The sequence below is a fragment of the Jaculus jaculus genome, chromosome 1 (assembly GCF_020740685.1).
Source record: "Jaculus jaculus isolate mJacJac1 chromosome 1, mJacJac1.mat.Y.cur, whole genome shotgun sequence".
Lineage (NCBI taxonomy): Eukaryota > Metazoa > Chordata > Mammalia > Rodentia > Dipodidae > Jaculus > Jaculus jaculus.
Window position 1 is genome coordinate 334,553,198 of NC_059102.1, and position 18,747 is coordinate 334,571,944.

The 18,747-nt window shown below is 44.3% G+C and overlaps 1 protein-coding gene across 6 annotated transcripts in view; it reads left to right on the plus strand.

The window, feature by feature from the left end:
• Nucleotides 1-18,747, plus strand: part of Rps6kc1 (ribosomal protein S6 kinase C1) — a 221,657-nt gene that overhangs the window by 109,630 nt on the left and 93,280 nt on the right. For all 6 annotated transcript variants that reach the window (XM_045156300.1, XM_045156306.1, XM_045156325.1 and 3 more), the window contains one exon: nt 13,214-13,329. In XM_045156300.1, coding sequence (XP_045012235.1) covers nt 13,214-13,329 — 116 coding nt within the window. The remainder of the gene's footprint in view (nt 1-13,213; nt 13,330-18,747) is intronic.

Consider the following 18,747-nt stretch of genomic DNA (forward strand, 5'->3'; position numbering starts at 1 on the left):
TAGGACAGAACCCAAAATTTGGGGATCATAAATTCTAGGGAACCCCTCCTGGCCTCCAAGATCCTGCATCAACAGCACATTTGAGGATCTAGTGGTTCCCTACTGCCGCTACCAGGAAACAGGAATCCGGGGTTACTCGTGCTGCGCATGCATGTAGGGTTGCAGCCACCCCACTCCAGCAGTAGGCCTACCTGGAGTGGGGGAACTGGGAGCCCAGCTCACACGTTAGCATCACAGAGTCTAGCAGCCCTGTCCCAGCGACAAGGAAACTGGGAAGCCAGGCCTACTCACGCTACATGTGGGAACACACCAGCACAGGGGAACTGGGCGTGGGGGACCCAGAGCCCAGGCCTGCTCAGGCTGCAGGAGTGCAGGGTCCAAACAGCCCCACACCAGCAGCAGCAGAACTCAGAGCCAGGGAGTCAAGGGCCTGGGAACTGGGAGCCCCAGCCTCATGCCCATGCATGCACCCACCAGCACAGGGGAACCAGGAGTTGGGGACCAGGAGTCGGGAGCCCAGGCCTTCTCACACCACAGTTGCGTAGGGTCCACGCAGCCCACAGCCTAAATTTCTTAATTTGTGTAATTTCATTTTTAATGTTCCCTTTGTTTAAAGCTGGGCTTCGTGGTTCACACTTACTATTTATTCATTTATTTGAGATAGAGGAAGAGGGAGAGTGAATGGATGGGTGGATGGATGAGCGCCCCAGGCCTCCAGCTACTGCTCTAGATGTCTGCCCCTCCCCGCGCTTGCCACTGCCTCACCTTTGCAGCCTGCCTTGACCCGCCCAGCCGGCTTCCTCTGCAGCCTGACACGCCTGTGATCCCAGCACTGGAGAGGCTGAGGTAGGAGGATTGCCCTGAGGTTGAGGAAAGCCTGGGCTAGGTAAGACCCTGCCTCAAAAGAAACAAACAAAAAAGTTTCCTTACTTTACTTTTAGGCTGGAAGGAATAGTTTTAGCTCCTTAGTTTTTATTCTTCATTTTTTTTCTTGAAACCCTCCCATTAGCTTTTTGTTTGTTTTTTGAGACAGGGTCTTCTTGTGTAGATGAGGCTGATTTTAAACTCCTGATCCTCCTGCCTCAGACTCCTGATTGCTGGAGTAACAGGGTTCTGTGGGTTCACAAGCAGTCCTTGAACCCCAGATCCTGAGTTTGTGTCTTCTGTTACCCAAAGAATTGAGATTAAACCGGACTGAGAAGAATAATTATGAAATTACTACTTTTTAAAAAAAATTCAGGAGTTAGGAGGGGTAAAAGAGAGTCTACAGAACAAGGAAGAGAAATGCATACACCTTATTGTGATGGGGCTCAGCTTTAGGCTCAGGTGAGCCAGAGTAAGGGCTCAAGAAGAGACCAGCCATGAACTGTTTTAGACTGAGCTTAAACAATAACAATGCCAGGATCATATGTAAATTCTAGGAAAGGGGAGCTCCCTCCTAAGAGGGGCTCAGGTTGTTTATGGGAAAATAGATATAGGGAACTCCTTTAGTCAAGAGATATGGAGAAGAGAGGTCCTTCTCTGATGTCTAGTAAAGCGGAGATTGCAAGGGCAGACTTGACATTTCTGCTCTTTACTTTCAGAGCGCAGTCACTTAAACTACCTAACAAAGCTACCTGACTCCCTCTCACCACAATACCATTAACCTTTTTTCATTTCTTTTCCTTCTTTCCTTCTCTTCTCCCCTCTTCTTTCTTCTTTTTTCCTTTCCTCTCTTCCTGTTCCCTCTCCTCTCCTCTCCTCTCCTCTCCTCTCCTCTCCTCTCCTCTCCTCTCCTCTCCTCTCCTCTCCTCTCCTCTCCTCTCCTCTCCTCTCCCCTCCTCTCCTCTCCCCTCCCCTCCCCTCCCCTCCCCTCCCCTCCCCTCCCCTCCCCTCCCCTCCCCTCCCCTCCCTTCCCCTCCCCTCCTCTTCTTCTTCTTTCCTCCCCTCCCTTTTCCCCCTACTCTCCCCTCCCCTCCCCTCCCCCCTCCTCTCTGATGCTTATCCTAACCCTTTAAGAGCCATTTGACTTTAGTACTTAAGAAGATTAGAAATTTAGGGGTGTTGTTCTCTGGACAAGAGTTATTATTACGAGTGGGGTGTAGCTCAGAAGTGGAGTGTTTGCCTGGCATGTACAAGGCCTGGGCTCTGTTCTCATCACTGAAGCAGGAGATAGATCCAAACCGTCACCAACAAAAGACCCAGCTGCTATCAAGTATAATCTCAGCATTCAGGAGGCTGAGGCTAGGAGATCTGGGCACTCAGGAAGTTCTGGAGTTAGAGGCCAGTGGGGATTCCATACCAAGACCCTACCTATCTAAAGAAAGAAAAAGAAACCCTGCAAAACACAAAAAGCAAGAGTTGAGTGTGGTATTGTACACCTGTAACCCCAGCAGTTAGAAAGTAGCGGCAGGAAGAGCAGGAGTTCAAAGTCATCTTTGGCTACGTGGCTAGTTTGAGGCCAACCCAGAGTGTGTGTATCCCTGTCTTTAAACAACCAAACCCAGCCCCACACTCCACTGTTTACTGCACTGGCTTGCCGGTGTTAAAAGGAGACAAGGATGGGCTTTGACTTCTTTCCTTTAAAATTGCACAACGCAAGCCGGGCGTGGTGACGCATGCATTTGATCCCAGCACTCGGGAGGCAGAGGTAGGAGGATCTCCGTGAGTCCAAGGCCACCCTGAGACTACGTAGTGAATTCCAGGTCAGCCTGGACTAGAGTGAGACCCTGCCTTGAAAAATCAAAAAAACAAACAAACAAACAAACAATTTAAATTGCACAAGAAAGAAAAGTAAGTTACAGAGCAGGAAGAAACTGCACTTGCAAGGAGCATGTTTAGGCAGACATTCAACAAGCAGGGATGGAGAAAAGAATTGCAGAATAACAGCATTCCAGTGAGGCTGGGTCTTAGTAGGGATGTTGTTAGGATTTTTTTTATTCTTATGTTCTTGGTGACTTTTAAATTTCTCGTGGTCATGTGACAGTTGGTTTTGGAAAGTTATGAATGGGGACTGGCTAAATGCAAATGGAGCGATTCCCCAGTTGACGGTTGTTGCTGTACACAGAAATGCCAGCGCCTGTGCGGTTACAGACATGCAGACCTTACGCTGCCCTTTCTCTCAAGGTTGCCTTTTGTTGTCAGAACACTTAGCATGAGGCAGAAAGACGGGTTGTACCTGAAAAGAACAAAACACCATTAAATAATATAAGAAATCAGCACTAGAAAGAGCGTGGCCACCAAGGCCAGCTGCAACCGGAGGCTTCGTTATGTGACTGACTTGTACAAGGAGAAGCCGCAGTGCGCACACCCCGCACCCAGACTGAGCTGCTTGTTCTCTGTGCTGGGCCGAGGCCAGGACGCCAGGCGCGAGGCAAGTGTGCAGAGCAAGTAAATGGAGGCACGAGCTGGGGCCAGGAGAGCCTTAGGTGGGGCTGATTCTGTGCGTGTGGTGAAGTGCTAACCAAAACACGATAAGTCTTAAAATGTCCTGTGAATTTTATGGTAGTCATTCTGTCTTTGAAGTCCTGTGAATTGGCCAGGTCTACATTCCGCAATATTTTATTTTGCTCTGTTATTCTTAGTAGCTAAGGATAGAAAGTGGGATTGGAAGTACTACCTTTTATTCTAGGTTGTGAAACATATTTTTATTAGCTTCATGAGTAAAAATGCCTCTTCTTTTATGAATAAGTAAAGACCTTTTGTTTTCTGTATTTATTACTGTATCAGTACTTTCTTGTTACTGGAACAGCATACTTGACCAGAAGCGACATAGGGAAGGAAAAATTTAATTTGGCTTACAGTTTCAGAGGGTACACACTCCATGGCAGGAGAAGAAAGCTGGCATCATGTTGTTACATCAGCAGGAAGGAAGGGAGAAAGGGAGAGAGGAGAGGAGGAGGAGAAAGGGGGAGGCAGGCAGGCCAGGGAGAGAACACAGCACATGGCTCTGGGTATAACACTTGAATGCCCTCCCACTTCTCTATCAAGACTGCATCTCTAAAGAACAGTGCCATCACCTGGGGATAGTGTTCAAACAAGCCTATGGGGGTCATCTTACTTTCCAAAGGAATCTTTGGGTAACAAAGATAAGTAAGTGAAAAAATCAGGTCTCTCCCCAAGAAAGAACCATCCTTCCTGCTTTGGTATTGTTACAGCAACTTTTCACAGAATTGCATATATATTTATGAGTTAGGTTCTTTTGAGATAGGTTCTCTTCATTCCTGTTACAGAGTGGGAAGTGTGTCTTTGAGCTCTGATTTTCCTGTGCCTTTCTCCGCCGTCTCGGTCTCTACTCTCTGATGCTGTCTGCTGGGCGTACTTCTCAGTTCTTAGGCTCCGTTTTTCTTTCCTTGTTGCCATCCTCACTTGTGCTTATTCTGTTGTATATTTTTCTTGTTCTATTCAATGGAATAATCAAATTCAAAATTCAGTTCCCCCTCCTTTTTTGGGTTCCCCTTTTTGTGTGTCTATTTAGTATTTAGAGTTTAACTGCCTGTATTATTGAAGAAATAATAGTAATGTCATCTAATGGGGGGCAGAAGGAAGAGTCTAGGTAAGCAGTTTTCCTTGAATAAAAACCATTGTAGACTGGTGTTATGCATGTGTGTGTTACAGCATGTATGTACAAGTAGATAATGCTTAAAAAATTTTTTTTTGGTTTATTTTTTTTTTTATTTATTTGAGAGCGACAGAGAAAGAGGAAGAGAGAGAGAGAGAATGGGCACGCCAGGGCTTCCAGCCACTGTAGATGAATTCCAGATGCATGCGCCCCCTTGGGCATCTGGATAAAGTGGGTCCTGGGGAATCGAGCCTCGAACCGGGGTCCTTAGGCTTCACAGGCAAGCACTTAACCACTAAGCCATCTCTCCAGCCCAGATAATATTTTGATTTATTATTTCTTTTTTCTCTCTCTCTTCCTATCCCTCCCTCCCTCCCTCCCTCCCTCCCTCCCTCCCTCCCTCCCTCCCATCTTCTTTCTTCTTTCTTATGTTTCAATTTCTCTCTCTTTCAGGCAGGGATTCATGTGGCCCAGATCAGCCTTGAACTCTTGATACTCTTGCTTCTGTCTCCTGAGTACTGGAATCACAGTTGTTTGCTTCTACCCCCCAAGTACTGGGATCACAGTTGTTTGCTGCTGCCTCCCGAGTATTGGGATCACAGTTGTTTCTGCCTCCCGAGTACTGGGATCACAGTTGTTTGCTTCTACCTCCTGAGTATTGGGATCATAGTTGTTTGCTTCTATCCCCCAAGTACTGGGATCACAGTTGTTTGCTTCTACCCCCCGAGTACTGGGATCAAGTTGTTTGCTTCTATCCCCCGAGTACTGGGATCACAGTTGTTTACTTGTACCTCCTGAGTACTGGGATCACAGTTGTTTGTTTCTATCCCCCAAGTACTGGGATCACAGTTGTTTGCTTCTATCCCCCAAGTACTGGGATCACAGTTGTTTGCTTCTACCTCCCGAGTACTGGGATCAAGTTGTTTGCTCCCCCCCAAGTACTGGGATCACAGTTGTTTACTTGTACCTCCTGAGTACTGGGCTCACAGTTGTTTGCTTCTATCCCCCAAGTACTGGGCTCACAGTTGTTTGCTTCTATCCCCCAAGTACTGGGATCACAGTTGTTTGCTTCTACCTCCTGAGTACTGGGATCAAGTTGTTTGCTCCCCCCCCTCCCCGAGTACTGGGATCACAGTTGTTTACTTCCACCTCCTGAGTACTGAGATCACAGTTGTTTACTTCCACCTCCCGAGTACTGGGATCACAGTTGTTTACTTCTACCTCCCGAGTACTGGGATCACAGTTGTTTACTTCTACCTCCCGAGTACTGCCATTACAGCTGTTGTCCAGCTCAGCCTTGCTTTTTTCCAATTCAGCCTTGTTTGTAAATAAAGACCAGCTACAAGAAACTAAGAAAGTTATAGTGAATCATACATTTTTTGTTTATTTATTTATCTATTTATAGGTGGCAGCAAGCCAGGTCCTCTCGTTACTGCAAACAAATTTTTTAGACACATGAGTCATTTTGTGCACCTGATTTTACATGAGTGCTAGGAAATCAAACCTGGACCAGCAGGCTGTGCAAGCAAGTGCCTTCAGCTGCTGAGCCACTTTCCCTGCCCAAATTATACATTTTTCATCAATTAAAATCTACTTGGTGCTATATGGCTTGGTAATATTTTTGTTCCTGTATATGTATATGTATATGTATATGTATATGTATATGTATATGTATGTTTATGTGCATATGTGTGCATGTGGAGGACAAAAGAAAACTTTTCTCAGCCACTCTCCATCTGTTTTTAAAAATATATTTAATTAATTTATTTATGAGAGAGAGAGACAGACAGACAGACAGACAGACAGACAGAGAATGGGCACGCCAGGGCCTCCAGCCACCGCAAACCGAACTTTAGTCGCATGCGTCCCTTTGTGCATCTGGCTCACATGGGTCCTGGGGAACTGCACAGGGGATTCTTTGGCTTTACAGGCAAATGCCTTAACTGCTAAGAGATCTCTCAAGCTCTGCCCATCTATTTTTTTAAATCTATTTTTATGTATTTGAGAGAGAGAGAGAGGGAGGGAGGGAGGGAGGGAGGGAGGGAGGGAGGGAGGGAGGGAGGGAGGGAGAGGGAGGCAGGCAGGCAGATAGAGAATTGGTGTGCCAGGGCCTTCAGCCACAGCAAACAAACTCCAGATGTTTGTACCACCTTGTGCATCTGACTTACGTGGATTCTGGGGAATTGAACCTGGGTCATTTGGCTTTGCAGGCAAGTGCCTTAACCATTAAGTCATCTCTCCAGCCCCCATATATATTTTGAGACAGGGTTTCTCATTGGCTAGTGAGCTTCAAGGGTTTGCCTATCTCTGTCTGCTCAGCACTGGGATTATAGCATGTGCTGCCAGGCCTGGCATTTGCTTAGGTACTAGGGCTGGAACTCAGATCCTCATGCTTTGGAGGTACATGTTTTGCCAACTGAGCTATTCCCTTAGGCCAGTAATTAATTAATTAAGGGTGGAGAGAAGAGGCATGCCAAGGCCTCCAGCCCCTACAGATGAACTCCAGATGCACATGCCACTGTGTGGCCCCTCCTCAGTGGGGAGTGTGGGTTGTACACTGTGGGGTTAGCTGTCGGTTATGGGTAAGAGGCAATGCCTCTGTGCATAATGACCCACCATGGGGCTCTAATAATCTTTCTGCCCCCTCTTCTGCAGATTTCCCTGAGCCATGTTGGGTTCATTGTAGATCTGCTTCAGTGATGAGGGGTTGGGAGCCTCTGTGTCTCTAGATGTCTGGTGTAGTAGGAGTTGAGCATTCCCTGTGTCTATTTCCTTTACCCTTGTGCTGGTACCAGGTTCACCAAGAAAGCAGCACTCTCGTTCATTTCCTTAATTACTCTTGGTTTCAGCGGGGGCCCTGGTGAGGTGTGATGGGCTGTGATTCTGTCGTCAGGATCTGCATCCATCTGAGAAAGAGAAGCACATTCTCCAATGGAGAGTGAAGTCAGCACCAGATAAATGGGTTAACCATTATTATTTTAGAGACTTTAATAGGTGTAGGCCCTCTTGTAGCTCACAATTGGTGGGAGCTTGATAGTGGAGAGTGGGCTTGTTTGTTGGATATGGCTCTAATTTGTTTCCCAGCTCCAGCTATGGGTCTGTTCCACTGAGTGGATCAGTTAGCCAAATCAAGAGCAGTTGGTTACCCACCATGGCTGTGTGCCACTACTACATTTATGTGAGCATCACATCAGGTTGTTTGCTGCTGGGTAGCTTAGACCATGAATTGCTTGGACAGATGTTGGCCATTTTCCCCTAGTCGCTCATACAGAACCTTCTGGCACTAGACGTGCTAACTGTCTGGGGACTGACTCTTCCAGATTCCAGCCAGGTCACTTCATGTTCCATACCAATGGCATTTGGTATCTTTGGCAGTATGGTCTTACCATTAACTTTTGGTGGGTCATCATGTACTTTGACAGAAATAATCTGTCTGCTTTTGGGAAACCTTGTAGGTCTCTCTGATCAACAGCTTATTGTAGAAGTTAACCACATGCTGGTACTGGGAGTTACAGGCCAGTGCCAAGGAAAAGAAGGAAGAAGAAGATAGGTAATATAAAGGAGAGAGAGAGAGAGAAACAGGAGAAGATTAAGGTTAGTCTTCATCATATCCTCTTCAGGGCCCTGTGATTCAGGTGTTCCCTTTAAGGAACTGATGAAGTTTCAACTGTTTAGTCTGTCTTTTAGGATGTAGAATTTTATGGTACCATTGCCATTTGGGTCCAGTTTTATGTCTCCCATTCCCACCTTTCCCCTTCCCCTATTTTTCACCCCACCCTCCCTATTGTCCAGTCCTCGAGATGCTTATTAGGTATGTCAGCGTCTTGGGCCAATTCAGGTTAGGAGCCACAGATGACTGAGACCATGCATCGATTATCTTTCTGTGATTGGGTGAGTTCGCTGAGAATGATCTGTTCCAGGTTCAACCATTTTTCTTCAAATTTCATTGTCATTTTTCCTTATTGTTGTGTAGGATTCCATCATGTAGATATACCACATCTTGGTTATCCATTTGTCTAATGATGGACATCTAGGTTGATTCCAGCTCTTAGCTATTATGAATTGAGCAGCTGTAAACATGGTTGAGCAAGTCTGTCTGAACGAAGGTGTGCCCAGTAAGGGAATAACTGGGTGTGTTGGTTGTTGGTAACTCTGTAGTCAACCTTTTTAGGAGTCTCCATATTGCTTTCCATAGTGGTCGTATCATCTTACATTCCCACTAAGTGAATGAGCTTATGTGGTGTTCTGTGGAATAGAACCTGGATCCTTAGGTTTCGCAGGCACGTGCCTTAACCATTAAGCCATCTCTCCAGCCCCTGGCCCAGTAATTCTTTTTAAAATGCACATGCGTATGTGTGTAGTTGTGTGTGCACGTATGTGTCATTCCTCAGGTAAGTTGCCCATGTGTTTTTGAGACAGGGTGTCTCACTGACCTGTGTAGCTCTCCAGTTAGGCTAGAATGGTTGGCCAGCAAGTCCCAGGGATCCACCTGTCTCCAGCTCCCTAGCCCTGGAATTACAAGCATGTGCCACTACACTTGGCATTTTAAGTGGGTTCTCAGGATTGAACGTAATTCTCATATGAGTAAGACAAGCACTTTATGAACTGAGCTATCTGTATAGCCCATTTATCAGTAATTTCAGTTTGAATTATTCCAGAAACTTGCAGCTTCATCTTTTCTTTCTGGCACAGTCATCAGTGAGCATTGGGCCAGAGGTGACTGAAAGGGCTGGCCTGTATCCTTGGCTGGTGTTTGTTAGCAGGAGCTGTGACCTTCAGAAGGCTGGAGACAGGCGGAGTCAGTGTCTGTGTGTGTGAGGTGACACTGAAAGGCCTCCCAGTGCTCTGCTACTTGGTTGTCGTTCCCATGGAAGTGGGCCTGGTGTCAGCAGGAGTCCGTTCAGCTGCTGGCTCTGAGCCCTTGTTTCTGTTACTATGGAGACTACCTAGAAAGTGGCCGCAAAGCCAAAAGTTTAATAAACAATGATTTGATAACAAAATATGATGAAAACTACTTCACCATGGCTTGTTGTTCTATTGGATTTCAAGTTATTTCATGAGGCTGTGTTTTGCATGGAGCAAAGTTTGAAGCTTTATGAAGCCTAAATAAATTGAGTTCAAAACAATATTCCAGTTTCTATGGAGCCCAAGGTGAACCAAAAATATTAAATGGGGGTTTAAGTTAGAGCTTGCTAGGCAGAGGAATGAAGAGTTACCTGTAGCATGGCTCACAGCTCCCAAAAGTCAACAAAGGGCCAGGGCCTCTTAGTGTGTACACATAATAACTAGTTATTTCTGTGGAATATTTTATTTCTAAATCATATGTAGTTATATAGACAATTATCAAGCATAGTTTTTACCTGTATTTCTTTGCATGGCGTGTTTGTGCACGTGCGTATACGTGCACGTGTAGGATGTATGTGCACACATTTATATGCTGAGGCCAGAGGCTGATCTTGAGTGTCTTCTACAGTTGTTTGTGTGCCTGGAACATATGTGTGTTTATGTGTGTGCATGTGTACTTATGTGTGTGCAGAATCGACATGTATACATTTTATGTGGAGACCAGAGATTGATCTTTCACAATCCTTCTCTATACCTGAATTTACTAACTTGGTCAGATTAGCTACTCAGCAAGCCCCAAGGATCCTCTTGTCTCTGCCTCCTGAGAGCTGGGATTACAGTTGCATGCTACCGTGCCCAGCTTTTGTGGGTCCTGGGGTATGAATTTAGTCTCCATGCTTATGTAGCAAGTACTTCACTGAATGAGCCATTTCCCCAGCTATATATATATATTTTTTTTCTCAACCAAACTGAAAAGCCTTTTAAAACTTTGGATTTAGGGCTGGAGAGATGGCTTAGCGGTTAAGGGCTTGCCTGTGAAGCCTAAGCACCCTGTTCGAGGCTCGGTTCCCCAGGTCCCATGTTAGCCAGATGCACAAGGGGGCGCACGCGTCTGGAGTTCGTTTGCAGAGGCTGGAAGCCCTGGCGCGCCCATTCTCTCTCTCCCCCTCTATCTGTCTTTCTGTGTGTCTGTCGCTCTCAAATAAATAAATAATAAATAAATAAATAAATAAATAAAACAAACTTTGGATTTAGAAAGGGAAATTTAGGGACAGAAGCATAGGTATACTGATATTTTTAATGTGGTTTGAGGATCTAGTGAGTCAATAAATACAGATTGTTTCACAATTAAAAAGCATCAGAGATTTCCTCTTAAGAAGACCAGTTTTACTTATGAGTCTTTCCTCATGAAGCAAGGAAGAAATGGAATAGCAGTGTAAAAGGTGTGTGAGGAAAGTTATTTAGCAAAAGTGAGGTTTTAAACTAAGATGCAGCTTTTCTCTGAGGTCTGTTTTCTTTCAGGATTCTTTGTATTGTATGGGCTTAGTTCCACATTTGGACTACTTTGGGCAGGAATGTTGATAACCTAAAACCCGTACCTGGTGATGTCTCCTGTGGTATTGGTCTCCCTGAGCCTGGTGATGTTCTCTCTGGTGCTGGGGCTGGTCTGTCTGAGCTCGGTGATGTCCCCCGTGTGGTCAGTGCTGGTCTGTCTGAGCTCAGTGATGTCCCCTGTGGGGTCAGTGCTGGTCTGTCACATTTGCTGTGTGTCCATCTTTGAGGTTAGCTTCTTCACCCTGTCAGGAACTGATTGCTGACACTTCCCAGTCCTCTTAGTTACAGCTTGAACTACAGAGGCCCAGTATGTGCTGGGCCAGCACCTCTCTTCTCCAAGGAGGGAAGAGCAGGGTTCTGTGACTGGTTCAGCTGGGGACAGGGTAGCCTGGCCTGGGCTCAGGAGGTCTCAGTGGCTAGGAGGCTGAGCTCTCCAGCTGAGAGCAGCTCTCTTGCAAATCCCGTGGTTGTGGAGGGGAGAGGAAGGAACATTTTCTGGAAGTGAAGTGGCAGGAGGAGGCTTTTCCCCAGCAGCGGCTAGTGGGGCAGGCGCTTTTCCTGCCTGCAGTGCTCTGCGTGTCCGCATGCTGGGACTGTGACTCTCTGCACTGAGCTCTGAGACCCAAGCAAGGCTTCAAAGCTTTGCAGGTCTGCTTCTGCGTGGTTGTGTTGTGGTAGGAAAGTTGGTTTGTTTGATTATTTTCTGAGACAGGGTCTTGCAGTATAGACCAGGCTAGCCTTGAACTTGTGAACCCCTCTATATCGCTGTAGAATCTTACATTTTTTGTTTCTTTTAATGCCACAGCCATTAGAGTTGTGTATTTTCATCTTGCTGGATGGGGAAGAGGTTTATAGAGTTGAGAAAAGTTGCGACTTGTCATAGGCCACAGCAACACAGGCTATCATTTGCTTTGATGACAACAAGTCCTGAGTCCTGTAGAAGAGTAGAAAATTACACCTGTGAAGAGACTGTCACAGGGCTGAAGAGGTGGCGCCGGGTGCTTGCCTGTAAAGCTTAATCACCCAGATTTGATTCCCCGGGACCCACATAAGCCAGATGCACAAAGTGGTGCACGCATCTGGAGTTCATTTGCAGTGGCTGGAGGCCCTGGTGCAACCATTCTCTCTCTGTCTCTGTGCTTGCAAATAAATAAAAATAAAAAAATAGGAAAAAAAGAAGACAATGTAACTGATCAGACAGTACTCTGGTTTTCAAACTTAGTAACCTTTAGCTGTGGGATCTGGGCTAGTGAGCTACCACTTTGTCACTGTGACAGAAAACAGAGACTCAACTTGCAGTGAGAAAAGATTTATTTGTTTTATAGCTCTGAGGATTTGGTCTGTGACTGATGGGCTTCATTGTTTGGGCTGCACTGAGGCAGCCTGTGTAGAAATGTGCGGTAGTGGTCACTTTCTTACCTGGTGGCCAGCAAGGTAGGAGAGAGGAGAAGGCCCAGCTCCAGAATCCCCAGAGTGCTAACAGGTCCACGCTAGGGCCCCAGCCTTGGGCATGGGCCTTTGGACAGTTAAGAACCAACCTTGAGCAGCCGTCTCTTTCCAAATACACTCATGGAAAACGTTCCATTCAGAGGGGAGAGAGCCCAGTGCTCTCTAAACTTTTGTAAGGGCCTGGGCTTTTTTTTTTTGAAAGGGGAGAGGCATGAGGGGAGGATACTTTTTGTAGGAAATATGGATCCAAATAATTTTAATGACTCAAAGTTTTGTATTCTGGGATTCAGTCATATTCTTGCTTGCAGATGTGAGATGAGTGACAGTTTATTACTTCATTATGAAAAAATAATGAAGCTTACAAGACAGTATGAGTTCAAGATCACCCTACAGCTTTATTCTCTAGTTTGGTGGTACTTTTTTTTAGCCCATGCTATATCAACTCCATGTTTCCACTCTTATTAAACGTGCATTCTGTTTCTAAATTTTGAAGTGGACAGCTGAATCCAGTCTGTTCTAGGGTTGGTCTTTTGTCTTCAGAGCATTACACACTGCATTCCATATGTATTTGGCTCTTCCTGAAAAGCAGCAGTTGTAGTACACATTTAAGTAGGTGAGTGTCAGAATCTGGGTCAAGGAAACTGACGGAGGATTAGGTTGAGACCTTATTGAGTCTATTAACATTCATGTTTTTTTCAATTTTGATTGTCTTTATAGTTAGAAATGTGAAGAAGCGGTGAATTGATAAAAGGGAGTTAATGTCTATGTTAGACTAACAATATTTTTCACCATTCATAAGGCCAGATATTTGTTTTCTCGTGCTAGGAGAGTCAAGCCCCACTCGCCGAGAGGCTGTGAAGAGAAGGACAGCAGAGTATCTCATGCGCGCAGAAAGCGTCTCCAGCCTCCGTTGCAAGCCTCAGCTGGAGGACGCATCTCAGGTGAGTTGCGCTTTGTTCTGTATTTTCTGTATTTCTCCTCCTCCTCCTTCCTTCTCTTCTTCTTCTCCCTCCTTCCCCCTCCCTTCCCTTCTCTCTCTTCCCTTCCCCTCCCCTCTCCTCTCTTCTCCTCCCTTTCTCTTCCCTCTCTTCCTCCTCTTCTTTTTTTTTTTTTTAAACTGTGTTGTTTCTGCGATTTATGTGTAATTAGAATATTTGAGAATCGTAGTTTCTGGAAATTTTGTTTTTGGTGGAAAGAAAAGAATTATAGCATACCACAAAAGTAAAGTGGGGCTTCTTTTCCTCCTTTTTTTTTACTCCTTCATTAGTACAGTTGCTTTGCTTATTGCCATGGACAAATACCTGGCAAGAATCAGTTTAATGGAGGGGAGGTTTATTGTGGCTCCCGGTGTGAAGGGTGTGGTCTGTCATGGTGGGGTTGGCGTGGGTGCAGGAGCTGTCACAGGCCTGCTCACACCTGGGTGGGTCAGAGGGCATGGAGAGACAGGTGCTGGTGCTTTGTTCTTAGCTGCATACATGTAAGGAGTGTCTTCCCTCCTTAGTACATCTCTGGACACACCCTCATGGTCTTGCTGGTGGGTGTGTCTCCTAGGTGGTTCCAAATCCAGGCAAGTTGACAATGAAAATTAATAGTCACATACCTTTAATCTCACCATCTGCCAAACAACCATGATTTATATTGTTGTGGTAACTACACCTGTCCAGTCCCTACCCAGTTCTTTGATTCATGCTGAAACTACTACGTGTAGGTCCTCCAGTACATGTGCAGGTAACTTGGAGCTGTAAAGGCTTCACCCTAATAGTGGTAATTAGATTATGTGTGACTGCCCCAACCCTGCCTGCAAAGCTTAACATGGGCTTCTGGCTAACTTCCTAGTGTCTGTTTCTGTCCCTGTCAAACAAGAGCAGTATGAATCCTTTGTGGAGCCAAGTGTGGTGGCGCATGCCTTTAATCCTTGCACTTGGGAGGCAGAGGTAGGAGTGCTGTGAGTTCGAAGCTACCCTGAGACTACAGAGTAAATTCAGGTGAGCCTGGGCTAGAGCGAAACCCTACCTTGAAAAAGTAAAGTAAGAATCCCTTTTGGTGTAGCTGTTTAGGATTAAATAAAGTTAAGAAAAATCACTCAATCTGCGAATACATGTCCCTCTCCCTGAGCACGCATATCCACCAGACGAGACACTCTGAAAAGCAGCTTACCACAGTCAAGCCCTTTGCTTCAGCCCTCTTCATATCTACTTTATGCACTTTCCTCACACATTTTTGTTGTTGTTTTGAGGCAGGGTCTCAGTGTAGCCCAGTTTGACCTGAAGCTCACGCTGTAGCCTCAGACTGGCCTTATACTCATGGCAGTCCTCCTGCCTCAGCCTCCCCTGTGCTGGAATTTAAGGTGTGCACCACCATGCCTGGTTTCTTTATATATGTAATCCTTTGTATGTTTAAGAAATTAGGAAATATTTCAGTGTTTTGGTTTATAAAAAGCTCACTATTTAACTTGATTCATTGGGCCAGTCTAACTTTTTCTTGCTTATTGTCGAAACCATGTTTGTATCTTGTATGACCTTCCAAAAAATGCTGTTACAGTTGTGTCTAGGGGTACAGGTTTGCAATCCCAGGTTGAGGTAGGAGAAGAGCAAGTTCATTGTCAGCATGGGCTACAGAATAAGTCAAGGCCAATCTAGACTTCATAGAAAGATCTTGTTGCAAAATAAGTAATAAGAGACTGAGGATGTGGCTCAGTATTAGAGTGCTTTTATAATATGCCCAGTCTATAGCACTTCCAAAAAAGACAGCTACCCAAATTAGACTTGCTAATGTTAAGATATACTATTTGCTTTAACAATGATCACATTTAAAAATTTGTTTTATTTATTTGAAAGAGACCATCTCCCCAGTTCCTTTTGATGTAATCAAACTTAGGTCAGCTGGCTTTGCAAGCAAGCATCTTTTACTGCTAAGCCATTTCCCAGCCCCATGATCATGTTTTAAGTATATATTTTGCTGAATAATATTTAGATTGCAAATTACTGATTCTTCTATGTTCTGTTTCTTAAGTTTTTCCTATTGTCTAAGTATATTTTGAATTCAATTCTTATTTTCCATGGGGTGGGCAGCCTCTTGTATGCAATCTTACTGTATGCATTCTCAATGTTATTTTGGGGCACAATGATAAAACATGGGCCCCCAAACTTGCTTGTTACACTAAATAAATCAGAGGAATTCCCTAAATAATAACTTTGAATGTTCTACCTCTACTTGCTTTAGTTCATTCCTCTTATCTCAGCATCCCTCTTACTGTATCTCATGAGCTTTTTGGAGTCATAACTCCTTTTCTTTTAAAAAAAGATTTATTAGCATATATTAAGTGTACAAAGTAATGGGTTATATTATGACCTTTGCATACATTCATATGGAACCATAATTTTTTAACCAAATAAATATCTAAAACTTCCTGTGTAGTTGTTTTAAATTTAATTTCTGTTCTTGATAGTTTCATACGTGTGTGTTGTGTATTTTGATCATACTCACCTCCCTTGTCCTCTTATCCTCTTCCACTAAACTCCTTCTTCCCAACTATTTCCCCTCCTACTTTCATGTATTTGTTAGAGGGAGAGGGAGAGGGACAGAGAGTGACCCACTGAGTTAAATCAGCGTGAGCATGGACTCCTGTGTCATTTCTCACTTGGAGAACAGAACTATGAAGTAGACCAACCCAGATTTTACTTTCAAGCATATTGTATAATGAAAACTATATAGATCTAATAGAGTAAAGCTGATCATATTGCCACATATTCATTAAGTGTCTTTTAACAGTTGATGTATAGCCTAGCCCCAAACTAGAGACTTTGGAACTATACAAAAGATCACAGTCCCTTTTGCAAACCTTGTACCATAACTGAACACACAACTCTGTAGTTGACAAAACAGAGGACAGAGAGACTGTCAAGAACATGTACCACATCGGGAAAGGCACCAGAAAGTGCACCGAGGGTGTCTGCTGATTGTGATCTCATGTGGACTGGTGGTGGTTTGTTCTTGAGGCAGGCTGGTAGAGAAGAGGGGATTGGGAGCTGGAGACAGAGGGGGGGGGAGGCAGGTGTAGTGTGTGTCCTTTGTAGTGGGCATTGGTTTGTAATTCTCCAGTTTGTGTGTTTCTCTGTGAAGCCTGTCAGTTTACTGGTCAGATACAGGCTCATTTCCTTAACTGTGACTTAGGGTTACACATCTTCCAAAAGTGTCATGATTAGTTTGGTGAATTCATTATTTCCTTAACCATCTTAGATCTTGAATTTCAACCAGTGAGCAGATTTGTATGAAAGGTTTTGTCCACTTATCTTAAATTTTGTGCAAAGCTGACTACTTCTCTTTGGAATCAGTGTGCCAACATTTCTCTCTACCCTGTCTAGTTGAGAAAATCGAATCTTTTTTGGCTTTTACATCTTTGGTCGTTCCCACCTTCCTCTCTGGCAGTGTGGTCCGCCAAAGCATTTCCTTTTCCATCTGTGATAACAGTGGAGGACCTACATTTCCCATTGCTGTGTTCATATCCTTAGCAACAAAGGTCAGTAAAGACTCAGGACACTCTCCCTCCTTTTCTTTCCTTCATTATTTCATAACTGAAAGGCTCCAAGAAAATTTGAGGAGCAAGTTTTTCTAAGAAGAAAGGAAGTGAGCTTTGCTAGAAGGTGAAATCCTGACTGAAGAAGACTGATTTCTTTCTAAGTTGTAGATGATTTTAAATTTTTTTTTTTTTTTTTTTTTTTTTTTGGTTTTCTAAGGTAGGGTCTCACTCTAGCTCAGGCTGACCTGGAATTCACTATGTATTCTCAGGGTGGCTTCGAACTCTCGGTGATCCTTCTACCTCTGCCTCCCGAGTGCTGGGATTAAAGGCATGCGCCACCACGCCCGGCTTAGATGATTTTGATTTAAGAATTAATATTAATACAAGATTTGCTTTGTGAGAATCTTACCATAGCATATTATATGTGTGTGTGTGTATATATAATCATTTTCTTTCTTTTTCTTTTGGTGGTGGTGGGGAGGGGGGATTTGAGGTAGGGTTTCACTCTAGCTCAGGCTGACCTGGAATTCACTATGTAGTCTCAAGGTGTCCTTGGACTCATGGTGATCCTCCTACCTCTGCCTCCTGAGTGCTGGGATTAAAGGCGTATGACATCATGCTCAGCTAGCATTTTTTATGTTTTTGATTGAACTCTTTTAAGATCAATGAAATTCAGAAAAAGACAGTAAATTGTCTAAACATAGGACACAGGTTGTAGTTTGTAAAGTTTGCAAACCTTTCCATCATACAGTTGCAAGGTATAGATGACAGTATGTGGATTTTTCTGAGTATTGTGTAGATTTTGAGTTCACCTGCTCTAACAACATCGTGAGTATTTTTTCTTGCTGCGTGTGGTGGCACATATCTTTAATCACAGCACTCAAGAGGCAGAGGTAGGAGGATCACTGTGAGTTTGATCCTAGCCTGAGACTACAATAGTGAATTCCAGGTTAGTCTAGGCTAGAGCAAGACCCCCACCTTGAAAAACAAATAAAAAAGTACTTTTTTGTCATGGATGTCGTTTGCTGATACTATTGGTTGTAATCTAATGTTTCTTTAGAAAATGTTTCAGATCATGTCCTGTCTCACCCTCTGTGGGTCATCAGCAGCTCCAGTGAAGTGTCAGCACACAAATGGTCTAAGTGAGGCTGAGAGTGGTTGCTGGGCTGGTTGGTGCCCAGCAAGTATTTCAAAGCTGAAAACCTGTAGAAGAGACCCAGGCTCAGGAGCTCTGTGTACAGAGATGCACAAAGTTTGCAGTTTTTTTCTTGAGACATTCTCATTGCATAGCCAAGGTTGGCTTTAAGCTCCTGATCCTCCTGCCTCAGTTTTCCTAGAGTTGGGATCAGAGGCATGTACTAGCATGCCCACATATAAGTATGGTTTAGTCCCCCTTTAGTTTACCTCATTTTGTCTTCTCAGATTGCTAAATCTAGCCGCTCCTCAGCTTTCTCATCTGGAACAAAGTAAAATGAACCTGAGATTGTTGGATATGATCTCCAAACCCTTTTTTTCTTTTTAACATTTTTGTGGATTTATGTTTCCTTGTGCCCTCTGAAGATCTATAGGATTCTATGTAATTTAAGTGCTAGTACATGTAAGAAGTACAAGGTTTTCAAATTGATGATTTTATTTCATGATCTCTCTTTGTTCATTTCTCTGATCTTAAACTTTTGTAGAGGTTTAAAGAATAAAGAAAAGTTAGTGAATACTGTGTCTTTGGTCTAGAGAAGATAGGGACTACTGTGACTTTGGTCCAGAGAAGTTAGTGATCACCATGACTTTGGTCTATTGCAGTTAGTAACCACTGTGTCTTTGGTCCAGAGAAGTTAGTGACCAC